The 22,827-nt window shown below is 42.9% G+C and overlaps 1 protein-coding gene across 1 annotated transcript in view; it reads left to right on the top strand.

The window, feature by feature from the left end:
- The window catches only part of LOC106577236 (lysyl oxidase homolog 4), a 51,564-nt gene that overhangs the window by 8,779 nt on the left and 19,958 nt on the right, over positions 1-22,827 (top strand). The window contains exons 5-10 of the mRNA XM_014155154.2: positions 7,969-8,007; positions 11,329-11,542; positions 11,862-12,039; positions 20,723-20,877; positions 21,163-21,330; positions 22,276-22,438. Of these exons, the coding sequence (XP_014010629.1) occupies positions 7,969-8,007; positions 11,329-11,542; positions 11,862-12,039; positions 20,723-20,877; positions 21,163-21,330; positions 22,276-22,438 (917 nt within the window). The remainder of the gene's footprint in view (positions 1-7,968; positions 8,008-11,328; positions 11,543-11,861; positions 12,040-20,722; positions 20,878-21,162; positions 21,331-22,275; positions 22,439-22,827) is intronic.

Consider the following 22,827-nt stretch of genomic DNA (forward strand, 5'->3'; position numbering starts at 1 on the left):
GACAGTTAGACATGTTTAAAGTCTGTATAGTTTATTAAGGCCAGTTTTGCTCTTTTATAGTTTTGTTCTCATGGATTTTATTAGTATTTTAGTCCTGGTTGGTTGATCATTTAAGACGCTACAGTTTTTATGTATAGCCCGATATCCCACATCCTAAAATAGAATGAGTGATTGACTTACTGATGGTTGGTTGATTGATTGATTTTAACATGGCTTAAAGGTGCAGACTGTAAATTGTATTATTTTCACATTCATCCAAGAACCTAAATGAAAATATAATTTATTTCACTGAAAATTTAAGTTACAGATTGCACCTTTAATGTAGTCCTAACCCAGTAGAACCCAATTAGGACTGGCATGACCTGGCATGAATTGACCTACAGTAGCTTGTTCAGACAGTCTCTGGTCCATTCTTAGAAAGCTCAGACGAGACCAGAGCATATGGCTCCTGTCCCCTCCTGGCTCTTGTCCGTGTCTACTGGTCTGGATGAGACCCTGGAGATGTTGTAATTGTAGGTTGGGCAGTACTGAGGCTCTCCTGGTTTCTGCCCTGCTTGCCGCCAGAGAAAAAACACCCCAATTATAGCTGTGTGTGTCTGTCTGTTGATGTCTATAAGTGTGTGTGTGTGTGTGTGTGTGTGTGTGTGTGTGTGTGTGTGTGTGTGTGTGTGTGTGTGTGTGTGTGTGTGTGTGTGTGTGTGTGTGTGTGTGTGTGTGTGTGTGTGCATCGTTCATGTGTGTGTGTGTGAAGAACAGTGTGTAGGACTGAGCCACTCAGACTACCCAGGGTTTTCTACTGTCTCCAATTATAGCCTGGGCCCAGCTGTGGCCCCGCTGTGTCAGCAACTGTCTGTCTCTCTCTGTCACCGTGGAGATTAGAGGTCCTACAATTGATTAATTGCGCTTCAGCCCAGATGGGGGGGTATCATTTTCCTTAGGGTGAAATTTTGTGTAACCGATTCAGTCTCGGTTGGTGTCTCAGATCTGAGAAACTTGAGGGATCCAATGTGAGCTTGTCTCTAATTTATATAGCGTCTTTTGATTTATGTAGGCCTATGTATGGCGGGCGGCTGTGCTTTATGTGGTTGTGGAGAAGCGTTTAACCGTGGTTGTCAGCCCAAGCTGTAATTCATTCAGTTGCGTTTTGACTGACATGTTTTATTGCATGTACTGTACTTCCGTAAGAGATCATCCATAGCCAAGGAGGAGCTCACAGGCTATCATCTCTGAGCCCATAGAAAGAGGATCATCCATGATAGGAGGACACAGACTATGCAACTCTGCAACTTCATCTGGACAACTCAAAACTGTGGATCTAAGATCGATGGTTCCCAGCAATCACTATCCTGACAAAGACATTTGGTGTTTAAAGTGGTTGCTATTCATATCCGGGGTTCCAACATTGCATGGGGTACTCCTCTTCTTCTGGCACTGCAGGGTAAGGGAGGAAGATACTGGAGAGAGAGAGAGAGAGAGAGGTGAAGGGGGAGAGAATGTGGTAAAGCGGTAAGGAAAGCAAGGGAGTGTGACGGTGATGAAAAAAGAAACAGCAGGGTGATTGTTGTCGTTTAGCAATAGGGGTGGGTCCCACTATAATTAGCCTCTTTCGCTCTCTCTCTTTCTCTCTCTCTCTCTCTTTCTGGGTTGGTAAACGAGGGGTAGAGCCTGTAACACGCTGATTATACAGGCAGACTGGGGTTCTGGGAAGGAGAACCGTTAAACACATTTATACACATACCATTATAGAGTCAGAGGTGTAGTGAACAGTAGTTCTGTTTTCTCAACCCCAATCCACCTGCTCATAATGTGTGTTCATACAAGTGTTCATAATATACACTAGCTAGCTAGCTAACATCTGTACAATCGTATTAGAGAAAGAGGGATATGTGCACCCTAAATACAATACCGTCAGAAAGTATTCACACCCCTTTACTTTTTCCACATTTTGTTGTGTTACAGCCTCAAATTAAAATGGATTCAATAGAGATTTTGTGTTACTGGCCTGCACACAATACACCATAATGTCAAACTGGAATTATGTTTTAAAAAAATGAAAAGCTGAAATGTCTTGAGTCAATAAGTATTCAATCCCTTTGTTATTTGCAAGCATACATACGTTCAGGAGTATAAATGTGCTTACAAAGTCACATAATAAGTTGCATGGACTCACTCTGTGTCCAATAATAGTGTTTAATATGATTATTGAATGACTACCTCATCTCTGTACCCCACAATACAAATGATCTGTAAGGTCCCTCAGTCGAGCAGTGAATTTCAAACACAGATTTAACCACAAAGACCAGGGAGGTTTTCCAATGCATCACAAAGAAGGGCACCTATTGGTAGATGGGTAAAAATTAAAAACAGCAGACATTGAATATCCTTTTGAGCATGGTGAAGTTATAAATTACACTTTGGGTGGTGTATCAATACACCCAGTCACTACAAAGACACAGGCGTCCTTCCTAACTCAGTTGCCGGAGAGAAAGGAAACTGCTCAGGGATTTCACCATGAGGCCAATGGTGATTTTAAAACAGTTACAGAGTTTAATGGCTGTGATAGGAGAAAACTGAGGATGGATCAACAAAATTGTAGTTACGCGACAATACTAACATATTGTGATAAGAAGGAAGCCTTTACATGCATCCTTTTTGCAATAAGGCGCTAAAGTAAAACTGCCAAAAAATGGGCAAAGTAATGAACTTTATGTCCTGAATATAAGTGTCATGTTTGGGGAAAATCCAACACAACACAACACTGTTCATATTTTCAAGCTTGGTGGTGGCTGCATCATGTTATGGGTATGCTTTTCATCGGCAAAGACTGGGATGTTTTTTAAGGGTAAAAATAAACGGAATAGAGCTAAGCACAGGCAAAATCCTAGAGGAAAACCTGGTTCAGTCTGCTTTCCAACAGACACTGGGAGACAAATTCACCTTTCAGCAGGACAATAACCTAAAACACAAGGCCAAATATAAACTGGAGTTGCTTACCAAGAAGACAGTGGGTGGCAGAGTTTCAGTTTTGACTTAAATCAGCTTGAAAATCCATGGTAAGACGTGACATGGCAAGACTTAAGGGACAACCAACTTGAGCTTGTGCAAATATTATACAATACAGGTGAGCAAAGCTCTCAGAGACTTACCCAGAAATACTCATCAGCTGTAATCGCTGGCAAAGGTGATTCTAACATGTATTGACTCAGGGGTGTGAATCCATATGTAAGTTTGATATTTCTGTATTTCATTTTGAATACATTTGCAAAAAAAATCTAAAAACATGTTTTCACTGTCATTTTGGGGAATTCTGTGTAGATCGGTGAGAGAAAAACATCTATATAATCAATTTAGAGTTCAGGCTGTAACACAACAAAATGTGGAATAAGTCAAGGAGTATGAATACTTTCTGAGGGCACTGTATCTTCAAAGACAGAAGTAGCATGAATAAAGTTAGAATAGTAGTAACAATACATAGGTTTTATATAGCACTTTTTTCAATGCTTTGAAGTTCGGTTGAAGTTAAGGGAACTTAGGTGAAGTTCCACCAAAGTTCAACCAAATATACTGTAACTGAATCAGAGTCTGGGATATGGTTGATATGTGGTTTTCTTTCCTCGGTGCTCAATTTAGTCAGTGCCAGTGTGGTGAGGGAAATAGTTGGTTTGATTGGTGTGTGGTGAGGTCACAATTATGTCACAGACATTCTCTCCCCTGGTTACGTGTGTGTGGGTGGGTGTGTGTGTGCGGGCGCGCCTTTGCGTATATGTGCGTGTCTATTCTCTGGGTTACGAACGTTTTACAACATAGACACATGGTAGACACATCCAAGTTATTTTACGAATTTCATTTAAGAATAAGTGTTCAATTCAATTCGCAGCGTGTGTGTCTGTCTCAATCCACCACAAGCCCTTTAGCATGACCTTACTGCTGCAGTATATGTCTGTCTGAACATTACTCGTACATATAATTCAACTTTTGATGGCTTAAGCTAACATGGCTGGTGTCCATTTACACCCCATGCTAGCATTAGCTGGCAGTGTCTTTGGGTACTTAAACTCGTTATATGAAACCCATGTGTTATAATATTATTAGGTAAACAGACATGTTTAAATAAACATGCTTATTTCAGTCTCTCCTACATGGCTCATAGACACCTGTCATAGTCTGGAAACAGGTATTGTTCATAACGTGGTAGGTGAGCACTTGGCCATACTGTAACACAGGGGTAAAAGTAAGCTGGTACTATCACGTTTTAAGGAAGACCCAGATGCTGACAGTGTTGAAGTAACAAAAGTTTATTACTAGAACAGGGGGCAGGCAAAACGACAGGTCAGGGGCAGGCAGAGATTGGTAATCAGAGTCCAAACAGTACAGAACGGCAGGCAGTCTCAGGGTCAGGGCAGGCAGAATGGTCAAAACTGGGAAAACTAGAAAACAGGAACTAGAAACAGACAGGAGCAAGGAGATCATAGTGTGACAGGTACAGTCAAATAAATAGTGGGGGTGCTTCATATCGGTTGAACATGACCCTATCCCAATAATTAAAACAAAGATGCCTAGAAAACAAATACTATTATTTATCATTACCGCATTTCACCCGCATGAAAAATGTGCGAATGGATGTGGTGTGGTACTGTGATAAGAGTGACATTTTAGTGACAGTGGACGGATCAATTCAGGTTACAAGTGTAGGCCTGATGGATGACATTCTTTATATTTCTTGGTGTTTTGTAACAGATGTCTCTTTGGGTTTTATGTAATGTGTTAATGTGCCGTCAAAAAGGTAAACATTTTAAAAGTTAAACGACAAATATTTACTATTAGGCCTCACAGTGATGAGAGATGATATTACAGTAAATGCATAATGATTCTATATGTAATTCTATATTTAGGTCAACAACAAAAATAGTGCAAGGAGGTACCATACCGGAAAGAAGTGACATCTACTTTCCCACTGTAACAGGACTTAACTCTAGCTACTTTACAACACCAGGGCTGAAACAATGTCTCTCTTCATTCCAACATCCTCCTTTGTAGACTTTGTGACTAGCAAGGCAGGAATGTGTTCGTTTCATGTTGGAAATCCAAATATCCTGTGTTATGAATATCCGTAGATGTATTTGTTTCCCTAAGTGCAGCTGACTGAGTTGTGTTTGTGCATGTGTGTGTGGGGGTGTGTGTGTGCATGTGTCACGTTCTTCAAAAGGACGGGACCAAAGCGCAGCGTGCGTATAGTTCCACATATTTTATTTCAAAGTGAAACTTAACAAAACAACAAAGACCAAAATGAACGTGCCTATTGTAGCACACAAATGCACTAAACAAAACAATATCCCACAAAACACAGGTGGGAAAAAGGCTACCTAAATATGATCCCCAATTAGAGGCAACGATTACCAGCTGCCTCTAATTGGGAACCATACAACTGACCAACATAGAAATACAATGACTAGAACACCCCCCTAGTCACGCTCTGACCTATACACCATAGAGAACCAAGGGCTCTCTATGGTCAGGGCGTGACAGTACCCCCCCCCAAAGGTGCGGACTCAGCCGCAAAACCTGAAAACAAATGGGGAGGGTAGGGGGGGGGGTGCCTAGTGTCGGATCCAGCCATGGTGCCGGGCTGAATGCCGTGCCTGGACTGGGCATCGGCGCAGAAAAAGGCTCCGGCCTTGGAGCGGTACTGGATGCCGTGCCTGGACTGGGCCCTGGCGCAGAGGAAGGCTCCTGCCATGGAGCGGGACTGGACACCGTGCCTGGACTGGGCCCTGGCGCAGAGGAAGGCTCCTACCTTGGAGCGGGACTGGACACCATGCCTGGACTGGGCACCGGCGCAGAGGAAGGCTCCGGCCTTGGAGCGGGACTGGACACCATGCCTGGACTCTCCGGACCGTTGACAGTCACTGGAAGCTCTGGGCCGTTGACCGTCACTGGAGGCTCTGGGCCGTTGACCGTCACTGGAAGCTCTGGACTGTGAACCGTCGCTGGAGGTTCTGGGCTGTAGAGGCACACTGGAGGCCTAGTGCGTGAAGCCGGCACAGGACGCACCGGACTGGGAATGCGCACTGGAGGCCTGGTGTGTGGAGCCGGCACAGCTGTTCCCGGACTGGTGACGCGCACTTCTGGGAGGGTGCAGGGAGCTGACCCATGACACACCAGACTGCTGACAGGATCTTCAGGTCGAATGTTGTGCAGAACACACCTGACCAACATCTCTCTCATCTCTCTCTCTCTCCCAACGTATCCATTGCCTCCCTGACGGTCTCTGGCTCTTCAGGACGAGTGTGGGGATCTGGCACAGGACGTACCGGACTGGGGAGGCGCACTGGAGGCCTGGTGCGTGGAGCCGGCACAGGTTTCACCGGACTGATGACACGCTCTTCCAAACGCCTGAGTTGCCGCATACTCCTAGCTAACCCCTCTCTCCGGTATCCTTCCTCACAGTGTTCAATCGACTCCAAGGCGGGCTCTGGCACTCCACGCTGCTCAGTCGACCACCCCTCGTGCCCCCCCCCCAAAAAAATCTTGGGGTTTCTGTGGCCGCGGTCCCCGGCATCGTCGCTGTCCTTCCTGCGTCCTCTGCGACTCCCGTCAAGGAAGGGTCTTGTGTCCTCCCATTCTCTCCTCCCATGTCCAAAACTCCTTTACCTCATGAACACACTGCTTGGTCCTTGCTTGGTGGGATATTCTGTCACGTTCTTCAAAAGGACAGGACCAAGGGCTCTCTATGGTCAGGGCGTGACAGCGTGGGCGTGGGTGTGTGTGTGTGTAGTCTAGTCTACCTCAGCTCCTGTTTGGCACTCTCTGCATCTGGGGTGGGAACTATGGGACGGCTATTTGGATGCAGATCAACCGTGTTTATGTGTGTGTATGTGAGCGAGTGGGAGGGAGGGAGGGAGGGAGGGAGGGAGGGAGGGAGGGAGGGAGGGAGGGAGGGAGGGAGGGAGGGAGGGAGAGAGAGAGTTTCTCGGACAGACTGACCAGTTCTTACGGTTAACATGTGCCAACACTGTTTGTTTGTGTGTGTGTTTTGTTTCAACCTTTTCCCAGCAATGTCGTCCATAGTTGTTCTTGAAAGTCACATTTTTTCAGCCTACGCATGGTTGGTTAGTATAATGAGTAGTTTCAAAAGGCGCAGTGTTTAGGTTGAATCCCTTTCTCGCTTTCCAGAGTTATTTACAAATGTTCTTGTACTAGCAATGTTCTTGTAAAATGCCAAGTAAGCATTTGTTATTGAAGCCATAGTCCCTCCCTGTTTTATTCCGTTTGCTTCCATTTGGTGCCTAATGAATACAACCCAGTTGTTTGAGCAGACAACAGACATCATTCTTTTTCTCTTAAAGCCTGGCTTAGCTGGCGGCACATAGACCTACTACACTCTGACCAGTCGTTCTAAACATACACACAGACCTAGGCTAGACATCTACACCCCAACATAAAGGAAAGAGAGACAGGAAGTGTTGGTCAGAGAGAAGAAGGGAAAAATTCACAATCCCATCTACACACATATACAACGATTTACTGTATCTCAACACAGATGGGCCTCTCTTTAGGCTGACAATATTTATCTATGTAAGTGTATTTATACTGGTTTGCCTCTGTAAGGACAATATGACAAATACAGATGCTTCTAGGACATAACTGTTTCTGTCTGCATCCATGTACACCAACAACACATGCCTACCGATGTGGCTGATAAACAGTGTGTGTGGGGGAATCATTCTGTGTGGCATGGACCATACAAACACCAGATATCTACAGTCAGTGTGTGGGTATCACTGTGTGTGGGTATCACTGTGTGTGGCATTAACCAAGCACATGAGACAGTTGTCGTCTACTAAAGCGAACTCAGTAGGTAAGCTTTAGTCATCTCACCTCACAGGACTAACAGGTGTTTCACGAAACCTCAACTAATAAACGGAAGAGATACTAACGTCCTTTCCTATTTTTCCTGTTTCTTTACAGGAAAATCTGGGACACCAAGCTTGCTGATCCATCCACAAAGTAAGACCAACTCAGATGTTGGAACATCTCAACTAACTACAAATTCTTTGTTCTCCAGATGTTGATAATGTTTGTGTATGTGATTTTAGCACACATGACCGTAAGTCACTTTGGATAAAAGTGTCCGCTAAATAGCATGTACTATACAGTATATATACTATAGTAATGCATTATAAAGTATTCATACGAAGTGTTCCTGGATAGTGCTTGTCTTGTTCCTCTCCTTCATGGAACTGAGATGACATAAATTACCAGACGTTAGCTATGCACACATTAAAGTTAGGTGGGACTTGCGAAGCAAAATTTCAGACTTTAAATCTTTGTCATACTTTTTATTCTTCTGCACCCTACTCCTCTTACACCGTTTAAGCTAGAAACGCCATTCAAATGTTCAAATGCAGACTGGTCTGGAATAGTGAGCTTACATACAACTTTGTTATATTATTTATACTTTTTAAACTATGATTTTGTTGGTCTTTCTTTTTTTCCATCTTCATTCACTTTAATGTGACTTTTTCAACATTCTAAAACTCCCCATTGTGACCTCATCACTTCCAACTTCTATTCACTGTAAATGCAACAATGCAACTTTTGACACAAATCAGCTGTTTGACCACTTTGGCAAACACTTAGGCATCTTCCTCTACCTCTCTACTCTTCAAATCTGAAATAATAACAGAATTATCTGGTACCGATCAAAAGTTACAGCTGTTTAAGTGACCGTATCTACAACATTTTCTTTCCCGCTCTGATCCCGCTAACGGGATTTAGTGACAAGATACCATGGCGGGAAATTCAAAACTGCAAGAATCTAATAATTTCAATTTCTCAAATAATCAACTATTTTTCACCATTTGAAAGATAAACATCTCCTAAATCCAACCACATTGTCCGATTTCAAAGAGGCTTTACGGCGAAAGCATAAAGTTAGGTTATGTTAGGAGAGTACATTGAAAATAGCTGTGTGTAATGTTTTGTCAATTCAAAGACGGGCGTCACCAAAAGCAGAAAACCAGCTAAAATTATGCACTAACCATTGACAATCTTCATCAGATGACACTCCTAGGACATTATGTTATACAATACATGCATTTTTTGTTCCATCAAGTTCATATTTATATCCCAAAACAGCATTTTACAGTGGCGGTGAAATTCAGAATTTTTTTTCCCTCAAATGCTTCCGGTGGATCAGCGTTACAATTTACAAAATTACTATTCGAAAACATTGGTAAATTATAATATTGTCCATCAAAGAATTATCGATTAACATCTTGTAAATGCTACCGCATTGCCAGATTTCAAAATAACTTTACTGGGAAATCATACTTTGCAATAAACGGGGTGCTATGCTAAGAACAATAGGCTAGGATATACAGGTTAGCACCATCTTGGAACCATCTAATATCAATAATACTATTGTAAATAATCCCTTACCTTTGATTATCTTCATCAGAAGGCACCTCCAGGAATCCCAGGTCCACAACAAATGTGGTTTCTTTTGACAAAGTTAATAATTTATGTCCAAATAACTCCAAGTTGTTCCATGTTGTTAGCGCGTTCAGTAGGCTCCTCAAAATGTAGGGCGGGGGGGGAGTCACGACGAAAAGTAAAAAAATATATATTTACGTTCGTTCAAACATGTCAAACGTTGTTTAGCATCAATCTTTAGGGCCATTTTTAACGTGAAACATCAGTAATATTTCAACCCGACCTCTCCTGTGTCTTGAAAAACGTTTTGAAAAATGTCTCGCCTCACATGAACGCGCATGTGCGCGCAATAATGAAGTGACGACATCCCAGGGACGTCAACTTCCCTTCCTTGTCATCCGGTCTCTGTTCATCATAGACGCTTCAAACAACTTTATAAAGATCGTTGACATCTAGTGGAAGCCGTAGGAAGTGCAAAATGAATCATTTGTCACTGTGTGATCTATTAGCAATGACTCGAAAATAGTACAGCCACAAAATTCTAATTTCCTGCTTGTATTTTTCTCAGGTTTTTGCCTGCCATATGAGTTTTGTTATACTTACAGACACCATTCAAACAGTTTTAGAAAATTCAGAGTGTTTTCTATCCAAATCTGTTAATAATATGCATATCCTAGCTTCTGAGTTGGTGTAGGAGGCAGTTAAAAATGAGCACATATTTTTTTCAAAATTCTCAATACTGCCCCCTAGCCACAACTGACATTTTGACCACTTTCCCAAAGAAGTTTGACAAAAAGTTAGATGGTGTGACATCTTTGTCTACTTCCTTGCTATTCAAATCTGGAAATAAGAACAGAAATATCTACTACCAATCAAGAGGTACACTACGGATCTAATGATACAGCAGTTTTAGTAAGTGCATTAACATATTTTTCAAACAACTGCAGTTTTGAACACTTTCCCAAAAACAGAGAGGTTATGACTATTGGTCTATCTCTCTGCTATTCAGATCTGGAATCGGAACAGAAACATCTTGTACAGATGTAACGATACAGTTGTTTTAGTCACCGCATCAGAACCTTTCGTCTTAATTTTTTCAAACAACTGCCATTTTGACCACTTTCCCAGCACTTTAGACAAACATGTAGAGGGTATAACATCTTGGTCTACTTCTGTGCTATTTAAATCTGCTTTATCCTATGATTACGACCAATCCCCCCCCCCCCACACACACACACAGACACACCATCCGCACCTTCAACCGTACATTCATTCCTTTATCATACCAATCAGTACAACCTGGTTTTATCCCTTCATCCCTCCATCCATTAGGTCTTCCATCTCTCCGTCCATCCCTGTATCCTTACTTTAGATTTATTTATCCTGTCATTAACTTTCTTTTAACAGCTTTATCCTATGATTAAGACATTTATGTTTGGTTAAAGTAAGGGATAAATGCTTGGGATAAAAATATTTTTTTTTAAATGGATTTTAACTTCAACAATGCCTCCTTATCTTATTATACTATATTATTACAGTTGTCATATACTGTGATATTCTAGTAGGAGTTTATAAAAGTCTAGTAGGCTAGTCTGAGTCTAGTTATTTGTGATAAAATATGTGATCTAACTGCCACACAATCAAAAGTAATAAGGTTGGTAGTGTAGTCTATCAAAGTAATCAGACCAATTATTTTACTGAATTTAATTTTGAGTATATTGAACTTCTTGGCTTATGTAATACATTTTAAACATATTCCACTACCACAAAGAATTAAAGCAAGTCCCATCAATTTTTCTTCATGGAAAATGACCATCTAGTATGTTATAATGTGTTATAATATGTTATAAAGCATTCTAATTCACTTACAACCTCTTCTCTCCCCCTTCCTAGGCTGAGCCTCATGGCTAGTAAGAAGAGTTACTGGGTAGAGAAGGTTCACTGCCTGGGGTCAGAGACCAGCCTATCAGAGTGTCACACTCAGCTGTCCATCCCACTTAGCCCCTCCCCCTGTAAGAGCGGGAGACACGCGGTGGCGAGGTGTGTACTGGGACCACAGTTTGCGCACATGTCATCTGGAAGACCCCAAGCACCTCACCCAATTGTAGTAAGAGACGGACGCAGGCACGCACGCATGCACACACACACTGACGCGCACACACACACTGACACACACACACACATACACTGACACACACATTCCATGCCTCACTGTGCTAATAGCCAAGACCTTGCCACTGTCTCTCGCTCTCCTTCTCTCTCTCTTTCATTTTCTCTCTCTCTGTCTTTCTTTCTCTCCAAAGCTCTCTCTCTCACTCTCTCTCTCTCTCTCTCTCTCTCTCTCTCTCTCTCTCTCTCTCTCTCTCTCTCTCTCTCTCTCTCACCGTCTCTCTCTGTGCCTCTAATTCTCTTCTCTCCCACTCTAGCCGGTGCGTCTGAAGGCTGGCCCCAGGCTGGGTGAGGGCCGTGTGGAGGTGTTGAAGGAGGGGAAGTGGGGTACCATCGTAGACCACCTGTGGGACCTCAACTCAGCCAGCGTGGTGTGCAGGGAGCTGGGCTTCGGAACTGCCAAGGAGGCCCTCACTGGAGCTCACTTGGGACAAGGTAGGCTAGGACTCTCTATCTGTTATCTGTCTTTTTGTCTGACTCTGTCTTTCCTACAGGGGTCAAGGGTTAGACTGTTATTTTCTCTGGCAAAGGAAAAAGTTCACCCCAGTTGTGCCATGTGAACATCCAGCCCTGTCTGTTTCATTCAGGGTCTTTTGCACCTGAGGGAACACACCCATGATAAAGCTGTGTGTGTCTCTATGTCTGTCCTGGCTTAGGTCACAGGAACAGTGTACCTCTGTACCCTGAGTACCTTAGACTGTTTACGATTCCAATGTGAGTCAGAGGGACTTTTCCTGCCGTGTTTAGGACTCATCTTAGGATTCTACACCCGTCTGCCGCTGAATGCTCTGAGAATGTGTGTGGATTTGTACGTGAGGCTGATCTGTGGTTCACACACTGTTAGCGGGTTTCCTCTGTCCTCCAGCCTGGTCATTGCAGCTGTAGTGTAAATCAAAGCACCATGTCTGCCACCACGCTCTAACATATTGACTGAGTTCTGCAGGCCACATAAACATACTGTATTAAATGTGATGTTGGAAAAGGCCTATATTAAGAGTCCAGATGACAGGGCAGAGACTCACGGACACAGATGGACGGACGGACAGACAGAGGAAATGTACAGAGAATAAGTGTTTTTAGGTACTGTAGAGAGACATGTTCTGTTGAATAACTTGTGCCATTTTCGCTCAATAGTCTCAATAAGTTTAGTAAATGCAGTCAGTATACATTGGTTTAAATATAGCATTGACATTTAATCATTTTAGATAAATAAGCAAAGCTATATTTAACATTAGCCCATGCCAATCAAACAGACAAATAAAACATCTTTAAGACTTTTTAGGGAGCTGGAAACGGAATGGTTCTGGTGACATAGTTAGTGAGAATAGCCCAAATAGTTAGTTAGTGGTTATGATGGAAACATTAATTAAGCGTGGTTTATTGAACATTAATTAAGCGTGGTTTAGGGAACATTAATTAAGTGTGGTTTAGGGAACATTAATTAAGTGTGGTTTAGGGAACATTAATTTAGTGTGATTTAGGGAACATTAATTAAGCGGGGTTTAGGGAACATTAATTAAGCGTGGTTTAGGGAACATTAATTAAGCGTGGTTTAGGGAACATTAATTAAGCGTGGTTTAGGGAACATTAATTAAGTGTGGTTTAGGGAACATTAATTAAGCGGGGTTTAGGGAACATTAATTAAGCGGGGTTTAGGGAACAGTAATTAAGCGGGGTTTAGGGAACATTAATTAAGCAGGGTTTATGGAACTTAGTAGCTTTTGGCTGGGGCTTTTTGGTGCACGTGAGCTACATGACAAACATATAGCAGTGAGAGAGTGAGAGATAGAGAGACTATCATGTTAGACTGTTTTGAGAGAGAGCGAGAACAAGTAGTGTGTGGCGTGTGTCTGAATGTGTGTTCATGTCAGTCGACACCAACTCTAGAACAAAGCACTGTCTGCCACCTTTGAGCGGCAAGCTCCTTTTCCCCAGCCATCCTGATAGCCAATTATCCACACCAACTACCATAGAGAGAGATATTTCACTAGTCCTTCACACCAACTGCCATTGATAGAGATCTTTGATCCCCCTGGGGGTTCTACTACACATCAACCATGTTGTTTTCTGCTACGTCATCTCTCAAAGGGATTACATTAAATCAGCTGCTGCACTGTAAAAAGTAACTCCATAACTCATTAAAGAAATTGAGTAGTGGCTACTCAAACATCTCCAACGGTCAGTAGAACTCAAATAAAAAAATGGTACTAACTCATATGCCAATAATATTTCTTATCCCTTAATATTGAAGAGTACTGTTAACAAATATTAGGTTATTGAGTAAATCTAAATGTATTTATGTTCTACTAATCTAAAGTCATTGAGACTTTACAAGTTATTATTACTTAAATTAATATATTTTCATTATTATATATTTTTTTCAAATTTTACCCTATTTTTGTGACATCCAATTGGTAGTTACGATATTGTCTCATCAAATAAAATCAAATTTTATTTGTTACATACACATGGTTAGCAGATGTTAATGCGAGTGTAGCGAAATGCTTGTGCTTCTAGTTCCGACCATGCAGTAATATCTAACAAGTAATCTAACCTAACAATTTCACAACAACTACCTTATACACACAAGTGTAAACGAATGAATACGAATATGTACATACAAATATATGAATAAGTGATGGCCGAACGGCATAGGCAGGATGCAGTAGATGGTATAGAGTACAGTATATACATATGAGATGAGTAATGTAGGGTATGTAAACATTATATAAAGTGGCATTGTTTAAAGTGGCTAGTGATACAATTATTACATCAATTTTTCCATTATTAAAGTGGCTAGAGTTGAGTCAGTATGTTGGCAGCAGCCACTCAATGTTAGTGATGGCTGTTTAACAGTCTGATGGCCTTGAGATAGAAGCTGTTTTTCAGTCTCTCGGTCCCAGCTTTGATGCACCTGTACTGACCTCACCTTCTGGATGATGGCGGGGTGAACAGGCAGTGGCTCGGGTGGTTGTGGTCTTTGATCTTTTTGGCCTTCCTGTGACATCGGGTGGTGTAGGTGTCCTGGAGGGCAGGTAGTTTGCACCCGGTGATGCGTTGTGCAACATCACTGCCCTCTGGAGAGCCTAACGGTTATGGGCGGAGCAGTTGCCGTACCAGGCGGTGATACAGCCTGACAGGATGCTCTCGATTGTGCATCTGTAAAAGTTTGTGAGTGTTTTTGGTGACAAGCCGAATTTCTTCAGCCTCCTGAGGATGAAGAGGCACTGTTGCGCCTTCTTCACCACGTTGTCTGTGTGGGTGGACCATTTCAGTTTGTCCGTGATGTGTACACCGAGGAACTTAAAACTTTCCACCCTCTCCACTACTGTCCCGTCAATGTAGATAGGGGGCTGCTCCCTCTGCTGTTTCCTGAAGTCCAAGATCATCTCTTTGTTTTGTTGACATTGATTGGGAGGTTATTTTCCTGACACCACACTCTGAGGGCCTTCACCTCCTCCCTGTAGGCCGTCTCGTCGTTGTTGGTAATCAAGCCTACCACTGTAGTGTTGTCTGCAAACTTGATGATTGAGTTGGAGGCGTGCATGGCCATGCAGTCGTGGGTGAACAGGGAGTACAGGAGAGGGCTGAGAACGCACCCTTGTGGGCACCCAGTGTTGAGGATCAGCGGGGTGGAGATGTTGTTACCTACCCTCACCACCTGGGGGCGGCCCGTCAGGAAGTCCAGGACCCAGTTGCACAGGGCAAGGTCGAGACCCAGGGTCTCGAGCTTAATGACGAGTTTGGAGGGTACTACGGTGTTAAATGCTGAGCTGTAGTCAATGAACAGCATTCTTACATAGGTATTCCTCTTGTCCAGATGGGATAGGGCAGTGTGCAGTGTGATGGCGATTGCGTCGTCTGTGGACCTATTGGGGCGGTAAGCAAATTGGAGTCGGTCTAGGGTGTCAGTTAGGGTGGAGGTGATATGGTCCTTGACTAATCTCTCAAAACACTTCATGATCACGGAAGTGAGTGCTACAGGGCGGTAGTCATTTAGCTCAGTTACCTTAGCTTTCTTGGGAACAGGAACAATGGTGGCCCTCTTGAAGCATGTGGGAACAGCAGACTGGGATAAGGATTGATTGAATATGTCCGTAAACACACCAGCCAGCTGGTCTGCACATGCTCTGAGGACGCGGCCGGGGATGCCGTCTGGGCATGCAGCCTTGCGAGGGTTAACACGTTTAACCTCTTACATCTAGACGTTCCGCTAGCGGAACACCACTCCAATATCCAATGATTGGGCGTGGCGCGAAATACAAACTCCTCGAAAATCCGAAAACTTCCATTTTTCAAACATATGACTATTTTACACCATTTTAAAGACAAGACTCTCCTTTATCTAACCACACTGTCCGATTTCAAAAAGGCTTTACAACGAAAGCAAAACATTAGATTATGTCAGCAGAGTACCCAGCCAGAAATAATCAGACACCCATTTTTCAAGCTAGCATATAATGTCACAAAAACCAAAACCACAGCTAAATGCAGCACTAACCTTTGATGATCTTCATCAGATGACACTCCTAGGACATTATGTTATACAATACATGCATGTTTTGTTCAATCAAGTACATATTTATATAAAAAAACAGCTTTTTACATTAGCATGTGACGTTCAGAACTAGCATTCCCACCAAACACTTCCGGTGAATTTACTAAATTACTCACGATAAACGTTCACAAAAAACATAACAATTATTTTAAGAATTATAGATACAGACCTCCTTTATGCAATCGCGGTGTCCGATTCTAAAATAGCTTTTCGGTGAAACCACATTTTGCAATATTCTGAGTAGATAGCTCGCCATCACGGGCTAGCTAATTTGACACCCACCAAGTTTGGTACTCACCAAACTCAGATTTACTATAAGAAAAATTGGATTACCTTTGCTGTTCTTCGTCAGAATGCACTCCCAGGACTTCTACTTCAACAACAAATGTTGGTTTGGTTCCAAATAATCCATAGTTATATCCAAATAGCGGTGTTTTGTTTGTGCGTTCAAGACACTATCCGAAGGGTAACGAAGGGTGACGCGCGGACGCGTATCGTGACAAAGAAATTTCAAAATATTCCATTACCGTACTTCGAAGCATGTCAAACGCTGTTTAAAATCAATTTTTATGCAATTTTTCTCGTAAAATAGCGATAATATTTCGTTCAAAGACTGAAAAAGTAAAATGGACTCTTCACGTGCACGCGCGCACCCCTCTCATTGTTCTCAGATCGACCACTTACCAAATGCGCTACTGTTTTTCAGCCAGTAACTGCAGAGTCATCATTCAACGTTCTGGCGCCTTCTGAGAGCCTATGGGAGCCTTAGAAAGTGTCACGTTACAGCAGAGATCCTCTGTTTTGGATAGAGATGACAAAGAAGGCCAAGAAATGGTCAGACAGGGTACTTCCTGTACAGAATCTTCTCAGGTTTTGGCCTGCCATTTGAGTTCTGTTATACTCACAGACACCATTCAAACAGTTTTAGAAACTTTGGAGTGTTTTCTATGCAAAGCCACTAATTATATGCATATTCTAGTTTTTGGGCAGGAGTAATAACCAGATTAAATCAGGTACGTTTTTTATCCGGCCGTGAAAATACTGCTCCCTATCCATAACAAGTTAAATGTTTTACTCACATTGGCTACTGTGAAGGAGAGCCCGCAGGTTTTGGTAGCAGGCCGTGTCAGTGGCACTGTATTGTCCTCAAAGCGAGCAAAGAAGTTGTTTAGTCTGTCTGCAACTCCCCAACGGGCTTGGGAGAGACGATGGTCAAGACATATGTCCTCCGAAACATGACCCGCGAAGTCGCCCAGCTTAACACACTGCGCAGCTTAACACACCGCGCACCTTAACACACTGCTTTCTTAATCCGGAAGCCACCCGCACCAATGTTTCTGAGGAAAGCTTGCAGGCGCCCAACCCGCCCCAGGAGTCGCTAGAGCGCGGTTAGCCAAGGAAAGCCTCCCGGCCTTATCCTGCCCTAACTGGGAAGGCACTGTGCCAATTGTGCGCACAAATGTGAGCTGTGACACGGCCTGGGATCCAACCCCAGGCTGTAGTAGCACCTCAGCCCTACGATGCAGTGCCTTAGACCGCTGCGCTACTCAGGAGGCCCCCATTACTTCATATTTTAAAGTCAATCTAACATTTTATAAATTAGTTGTTCTTACTTTTGCGTCTTTACTTAAAAATAATAAAGTAGTAGTCAGACATTGATATTTGAGTAAAAAATTCTTCATGTATCTGTGTTGTGCTGATATAGAATGATTACGTTTTTGCCAGTTATGACTACTTAATAGCGCTTAATAGCGTTATGACTACGTAGCACTGTTTTTAGAGGATTGTGGGTAATCCAACATTGTTTGACTTTATGATACTTTTATGCAATGTTCTATCCATGTTTGAAGAAAGAAAAGTATATTTCTAAAAAATATTAAGCAGTTTGTTGTGCTATGAGGTGTAATTGATCATGATGAATGGATATCAAAACCGGCTCACAAATTGACGTCAATAATGAGACAAGCCATTACCGCCATCACCAAGGTCATATGCACCACTCTTAATGACAGAGGCTAATGCAGCATCCTGTGATGCTTACATCTCTACCTCCAGTTACTGTTAGAGGAATGAGCACTGTTCTCAACAATGACTGGTTACATCTCTACCTCCAGTTACTGTTAGAGGAATGAGCACTGTTCTCAACAATGACTGGTTACATCTCTACCTCCAGTTACTGTTAGAGGAATGAGCACTGTTCTCAACAATGACTGGTTACATCTCTACCTCCAGTTACCGCTAGAGGAATGAGTACTGTTCTCAACAATGCCTGGTTACATCTCTACCTCCAGTTACTGTTAGAGGAATGAGCACTGTTCTCAACAATGACTGGTTACATCTCTACCTCCAGTTACTGTTAGAGGAATGAGCAGTGTTCTCAACAATGACTGGTTACATCTCTACCTCCAGTTACTGTTAGAGGAATGAGCACTGTTCTCAACAATGACTGGTTACATCTCTACCTCCAGTTACTGTTAGAGGAATGAGCACTGTTCTCAACAATGCCTGGTTACATCTCTACCTCCAGTTACTGTTAGAGGAATGAGCACTGTTCTCAACAATGACTGGTTACATCTCTACCTCCAGTTACTGTTAGAGGAATGAGCACTGTTCTCAACAATGCCTGGTTACATCTCTACCTCCAGTTACTGTTAGAGGAATGAGCACTGTTCTCAACAATGACTGGTTACATCTCTACCTCCAGTTACTGTTAGAGGAATGAGCACTGTTCTCAACAATGCCTGGTTACATCTCCACCTCCAGTTACTGTTAGAGGAATGAGCACTGTTCTCAACAATGACTGGTTACATCTCTACCTCCAGAGACCGTTAGAGGAATGAGCACTGTTCTCAACAATGACTGGTTACATCTCTACCTCCAGTTACTGTTAGAGGAATGAGCACTGTTCTCAACAATGACTGGTTACATCTCCACCTCCAGTTACTGCTAGAGGAATGAGCACTGTTCTCAACAATGACTGGTTACATCTCTACCTCCAGAGACCGTTAGAGGAATGAGCACTGTTCTCAACAATGACTGGTTACATCTCCACCTCCAGTTACTGTTAGAGGAATGAGCACTGTTCTCAACAATGACTGGTTACATCTCCACCTCCAGTTACTGCTAGAGGAATGAGCACTGTTCTCAACAATGACTGGTTACATCTCTACCTCCAGTTACTGTTAGAGGAATGAGCACTGTTCTCAACAATGACTGGTTACATCTCCACCTCCAGTTACTGTTAGAGGAATGAGCACTGTTCTCAACAATGCCTGGTTACATCTCTACCTCCAGTTACTGATAGAGGAATGAGCAGTGTTCTCAACAATGCCTGCTAAGGTGGGTTAAAATGACAAATGGTAAATTACATTAAACAATGGTAAACATTAAGACACGACCACTGAACATTACTAATCAGTACTACTTATTACTTACACTTGAAAATAATTAGTAGACGGGACCCCATATTTTTATGTTCACTACAATAAATATTTATGTTCAAGTATCTTCAATCGTTACAGTTCAGAATACATAATGCAATTTAGTGACAAAGTTTAGAAAACATAAAACAGTATTTACAACTTGACACTAATATACTTTTAGTGACAAAGTTTAGAAAACATAAAACAGTATTTACAACTTGACACTAATATACTTTGAGTTGGGATACTCTAATGGTTTCCACCCCTTAAAATGTTAGCAGAACGAAGGACTTTTTACAGTGTGTGAGGTCGCGCACATGCAGAGCTCTGATTGGATAAAAGATATGATAGGGTTCACAGGCTACATCTGCTGTACCTCACTGGGAAAGAAGACTAATCTAAAGATTACACAAAAACATTTCTCCTTTGAAAATGAGACCTTGAAAGGAGAGAATGTCAAGTATGGACACACAAACATGATACAGCAAGAACTGGACAAAGTAGGAGAACATTGAAAGGGGAATTTAGTGGGAGTGAATTTGCCTTTTGCTGACTGTTTACAACACTTTGATCATTGGTAGTGACGTCAATGAAAGTGAAACTAGGTTGAAAACTGAAACCACCATCTAAACACATCAGCTGCCATTTGAACTCTCGTCATCACCATCACCATCGTCATCGTCAGTGTCTATTTTCAATTCTGACCAATACTATATTATCATTTCTACTACTATATGTAATTTACTCTGAGGTGGTATACGTACACAGTGTGTGTGTGTGTGTGTGTGTGTGTGTGTGTGTGTGTGTGTGTGTGTGTGTGTGTGTGTGTGTGTGTGTGTGTGTGTGTGTGTGCCCCTCGTGTTGTGCTGTGTTGGTCCTGATAAGTTAAACTGCGGTTGTTCTGATCTACCTACTCAATGTTATTTTATGTGGTATTCTACTCACCGATAGAGAGGTTTGGGTCAGGAAGTGGGTTTTGTTTAGCCTATTTAGTGTGGGTGGATGTGTACCCAGTCCTTGTGACCAATATGGATGGAGGCCTACAATCTATCATTATAGATAACCAACATAGGAGACCAATATAGGCCTGCAATCACCAACTCTCTCGCTCTCTCTCTCTTTTGCTCTCTCTCTCTAGGTACTGGTCCTATCCATATTAACAGTGTCCAGTGTTTGGGGACAGAGAAGTCTATCCTAGAATGTAACTTCCAGGATGCCCCTTTATGGACGTTCAAACACACCCAGGACGCCTCAGTACGCTGCAACGTCCCCAAGCTTGGCCTGGACAGCACGGTTAGAACATACACAAATTCCATTATTATATACTCATTAGATACATAACTCTAAACATTTGACTTGCCAAACTTACAGATTAAGAAAAAACGCAATTGAAATTGACATTTATTTTCCTCCTCTTCCTCTTCTTCCTCCTTCCTCTCCTCTTCTTCCTCCTTTCTCTCCTTTTCCTCCTCCACCTCTCCTCTTCCTCCTCCTACCTCTCCTCTTCCTCCTACCCTTCTACCCTCCTTCCTCTGCTAACACCTCCTCCTCCTAACCTCCTTTCTCCTCTTACCCCAGGTGCGGTTGGCGGGAGGCAGGGAGCCAGGTGAGGGCCGTGTGGAGGTACTGATGGATGTAGGGGGTCGTAAGAGATGGGGGTCAGTCTGCAGTGAGAACTGGGGGATCAACGAAGCCATGGTGGTCTGTCGACAGCTGGGTCTGGGGTTCGCATCTCGAGCACACCAGGTACGGAAACACACCTATGAAACCCTATTCTCTGTATAGAAACACACCTATGAAACCCTATTCTCTGTATAGAAACACACCTATGAAACCCTATTCTCTGTATAGAAACACACCTATGAAACCCTATTCTCTGTATAGAAACACACCTATGAAACCCTATTCTCTGAATAGAAACACACCTATGAAACCCTATTCTCTGTATAGAAACACACCTATGAAACCCTATTCTCTGTATAGAAACACACCTATGAAACCCTATTCTCTGTATAGTTCACTACTTTTGGCCAGAGCCCTTTGTGGGAATATGGTGCCATTTCAGATTTGCCCCTATACTCCCTGACTTCCACAATTCACCAATCAACTCACTGAGTCTCCCTGAGTCCTCAAACATGAACAGCTGAAATACTCAGTAACACTTTCCATGAGGCACAATTAAGCAATAGGGCTCTAGAGGATGTGATATATTTGCCATTATAAACTGGGTGGTTTGAGCCCTGAATTCTGATTGGTTGAAAGCCATGGTATATCAGACCGTATACCACGGGTGTGACAAAACATTTAGTTTTATTGCTCTAATTACGTTGGTAACCAGTTTATAGTAGCACTAAGGCTCCTTGGGGGTCTGTGATATATGGCCAATATACCACGGCCAAGGGCTGTCCGGGCATTTCACATTGCGTAGTGCCTAAGAACAGCCCTTAGACCACACCTCCTCGGGCCTTATGGCTTAAATACACCACAGCTAAGTGCTGTTATTATGCATGATGCCAAAGTGTAGTGCCTGAATACAGCTCTTAGCCCTGGTATATTGGCCATATACCACAAACCATCGAGGTGCTTCATGTACAGTAGTCACACATTCTCTCTCTCTCTCTCTCTCTCTCTCTCTCTCTCTCTCTCTCTCTCTCTCTCTCTCTCTCTCTCTGTGTCTCTCTCTCTCTCTAGGAGACGTGGTATTGGGCTGGGGATCCTAACGCAGCAGAGTTGGTGTTGAGTGGAACCCACTGTGTCGGAACTGAGCTGTCAATCCAACAGTGTCGCCGTAACAACCACATCCACTGTCCCCGGGGTGGCAGGACTAAGGCTGCAGGGGTCACCTGTTCAGAGAGTGAGTCATCACAGCACACCTGTTCCACCTGGCTAGATCTCTACACCTGTTCCACCTGGCTAGATCTCTAACCTGTTCCACCTGGCTAGATCTCTAACCTGTTCCACCTGGCTAGATCTCTACACCTGTTCCACCTGGCTAGATCTCTACACCTGTTCCACCTGGCTAGATCTCTACACCTGTTCCACCTGGCTAGATCTCTAACTTGTTCCACCTGGCTAGATCTCTACACCTGTTCCACCCTGCTAGATCTCTACACCTGTTCCACCTGGCTAGATCTCTACACCTGTTCCACCTGGCTAGATCTCTACACATGTTCTACCTGGCTAGATCTCTAACCTGTTCCACCTGGCTAGATCTCTACACCTGTTCTACCTGGCTAGATCTCT

Source organism: Salmo salar, chromosome ssa18, assembly GCF_905237065.1.
Source record: "Salmo salar chromosome ssa18, Ssal_v3.1, whole genome shotgun sequence".
NCBI lineage: Eukaryota > Metazoa > Chordata > Actinopteri > Salmoniformes > Salmonidae > Salmo > Salmo salar.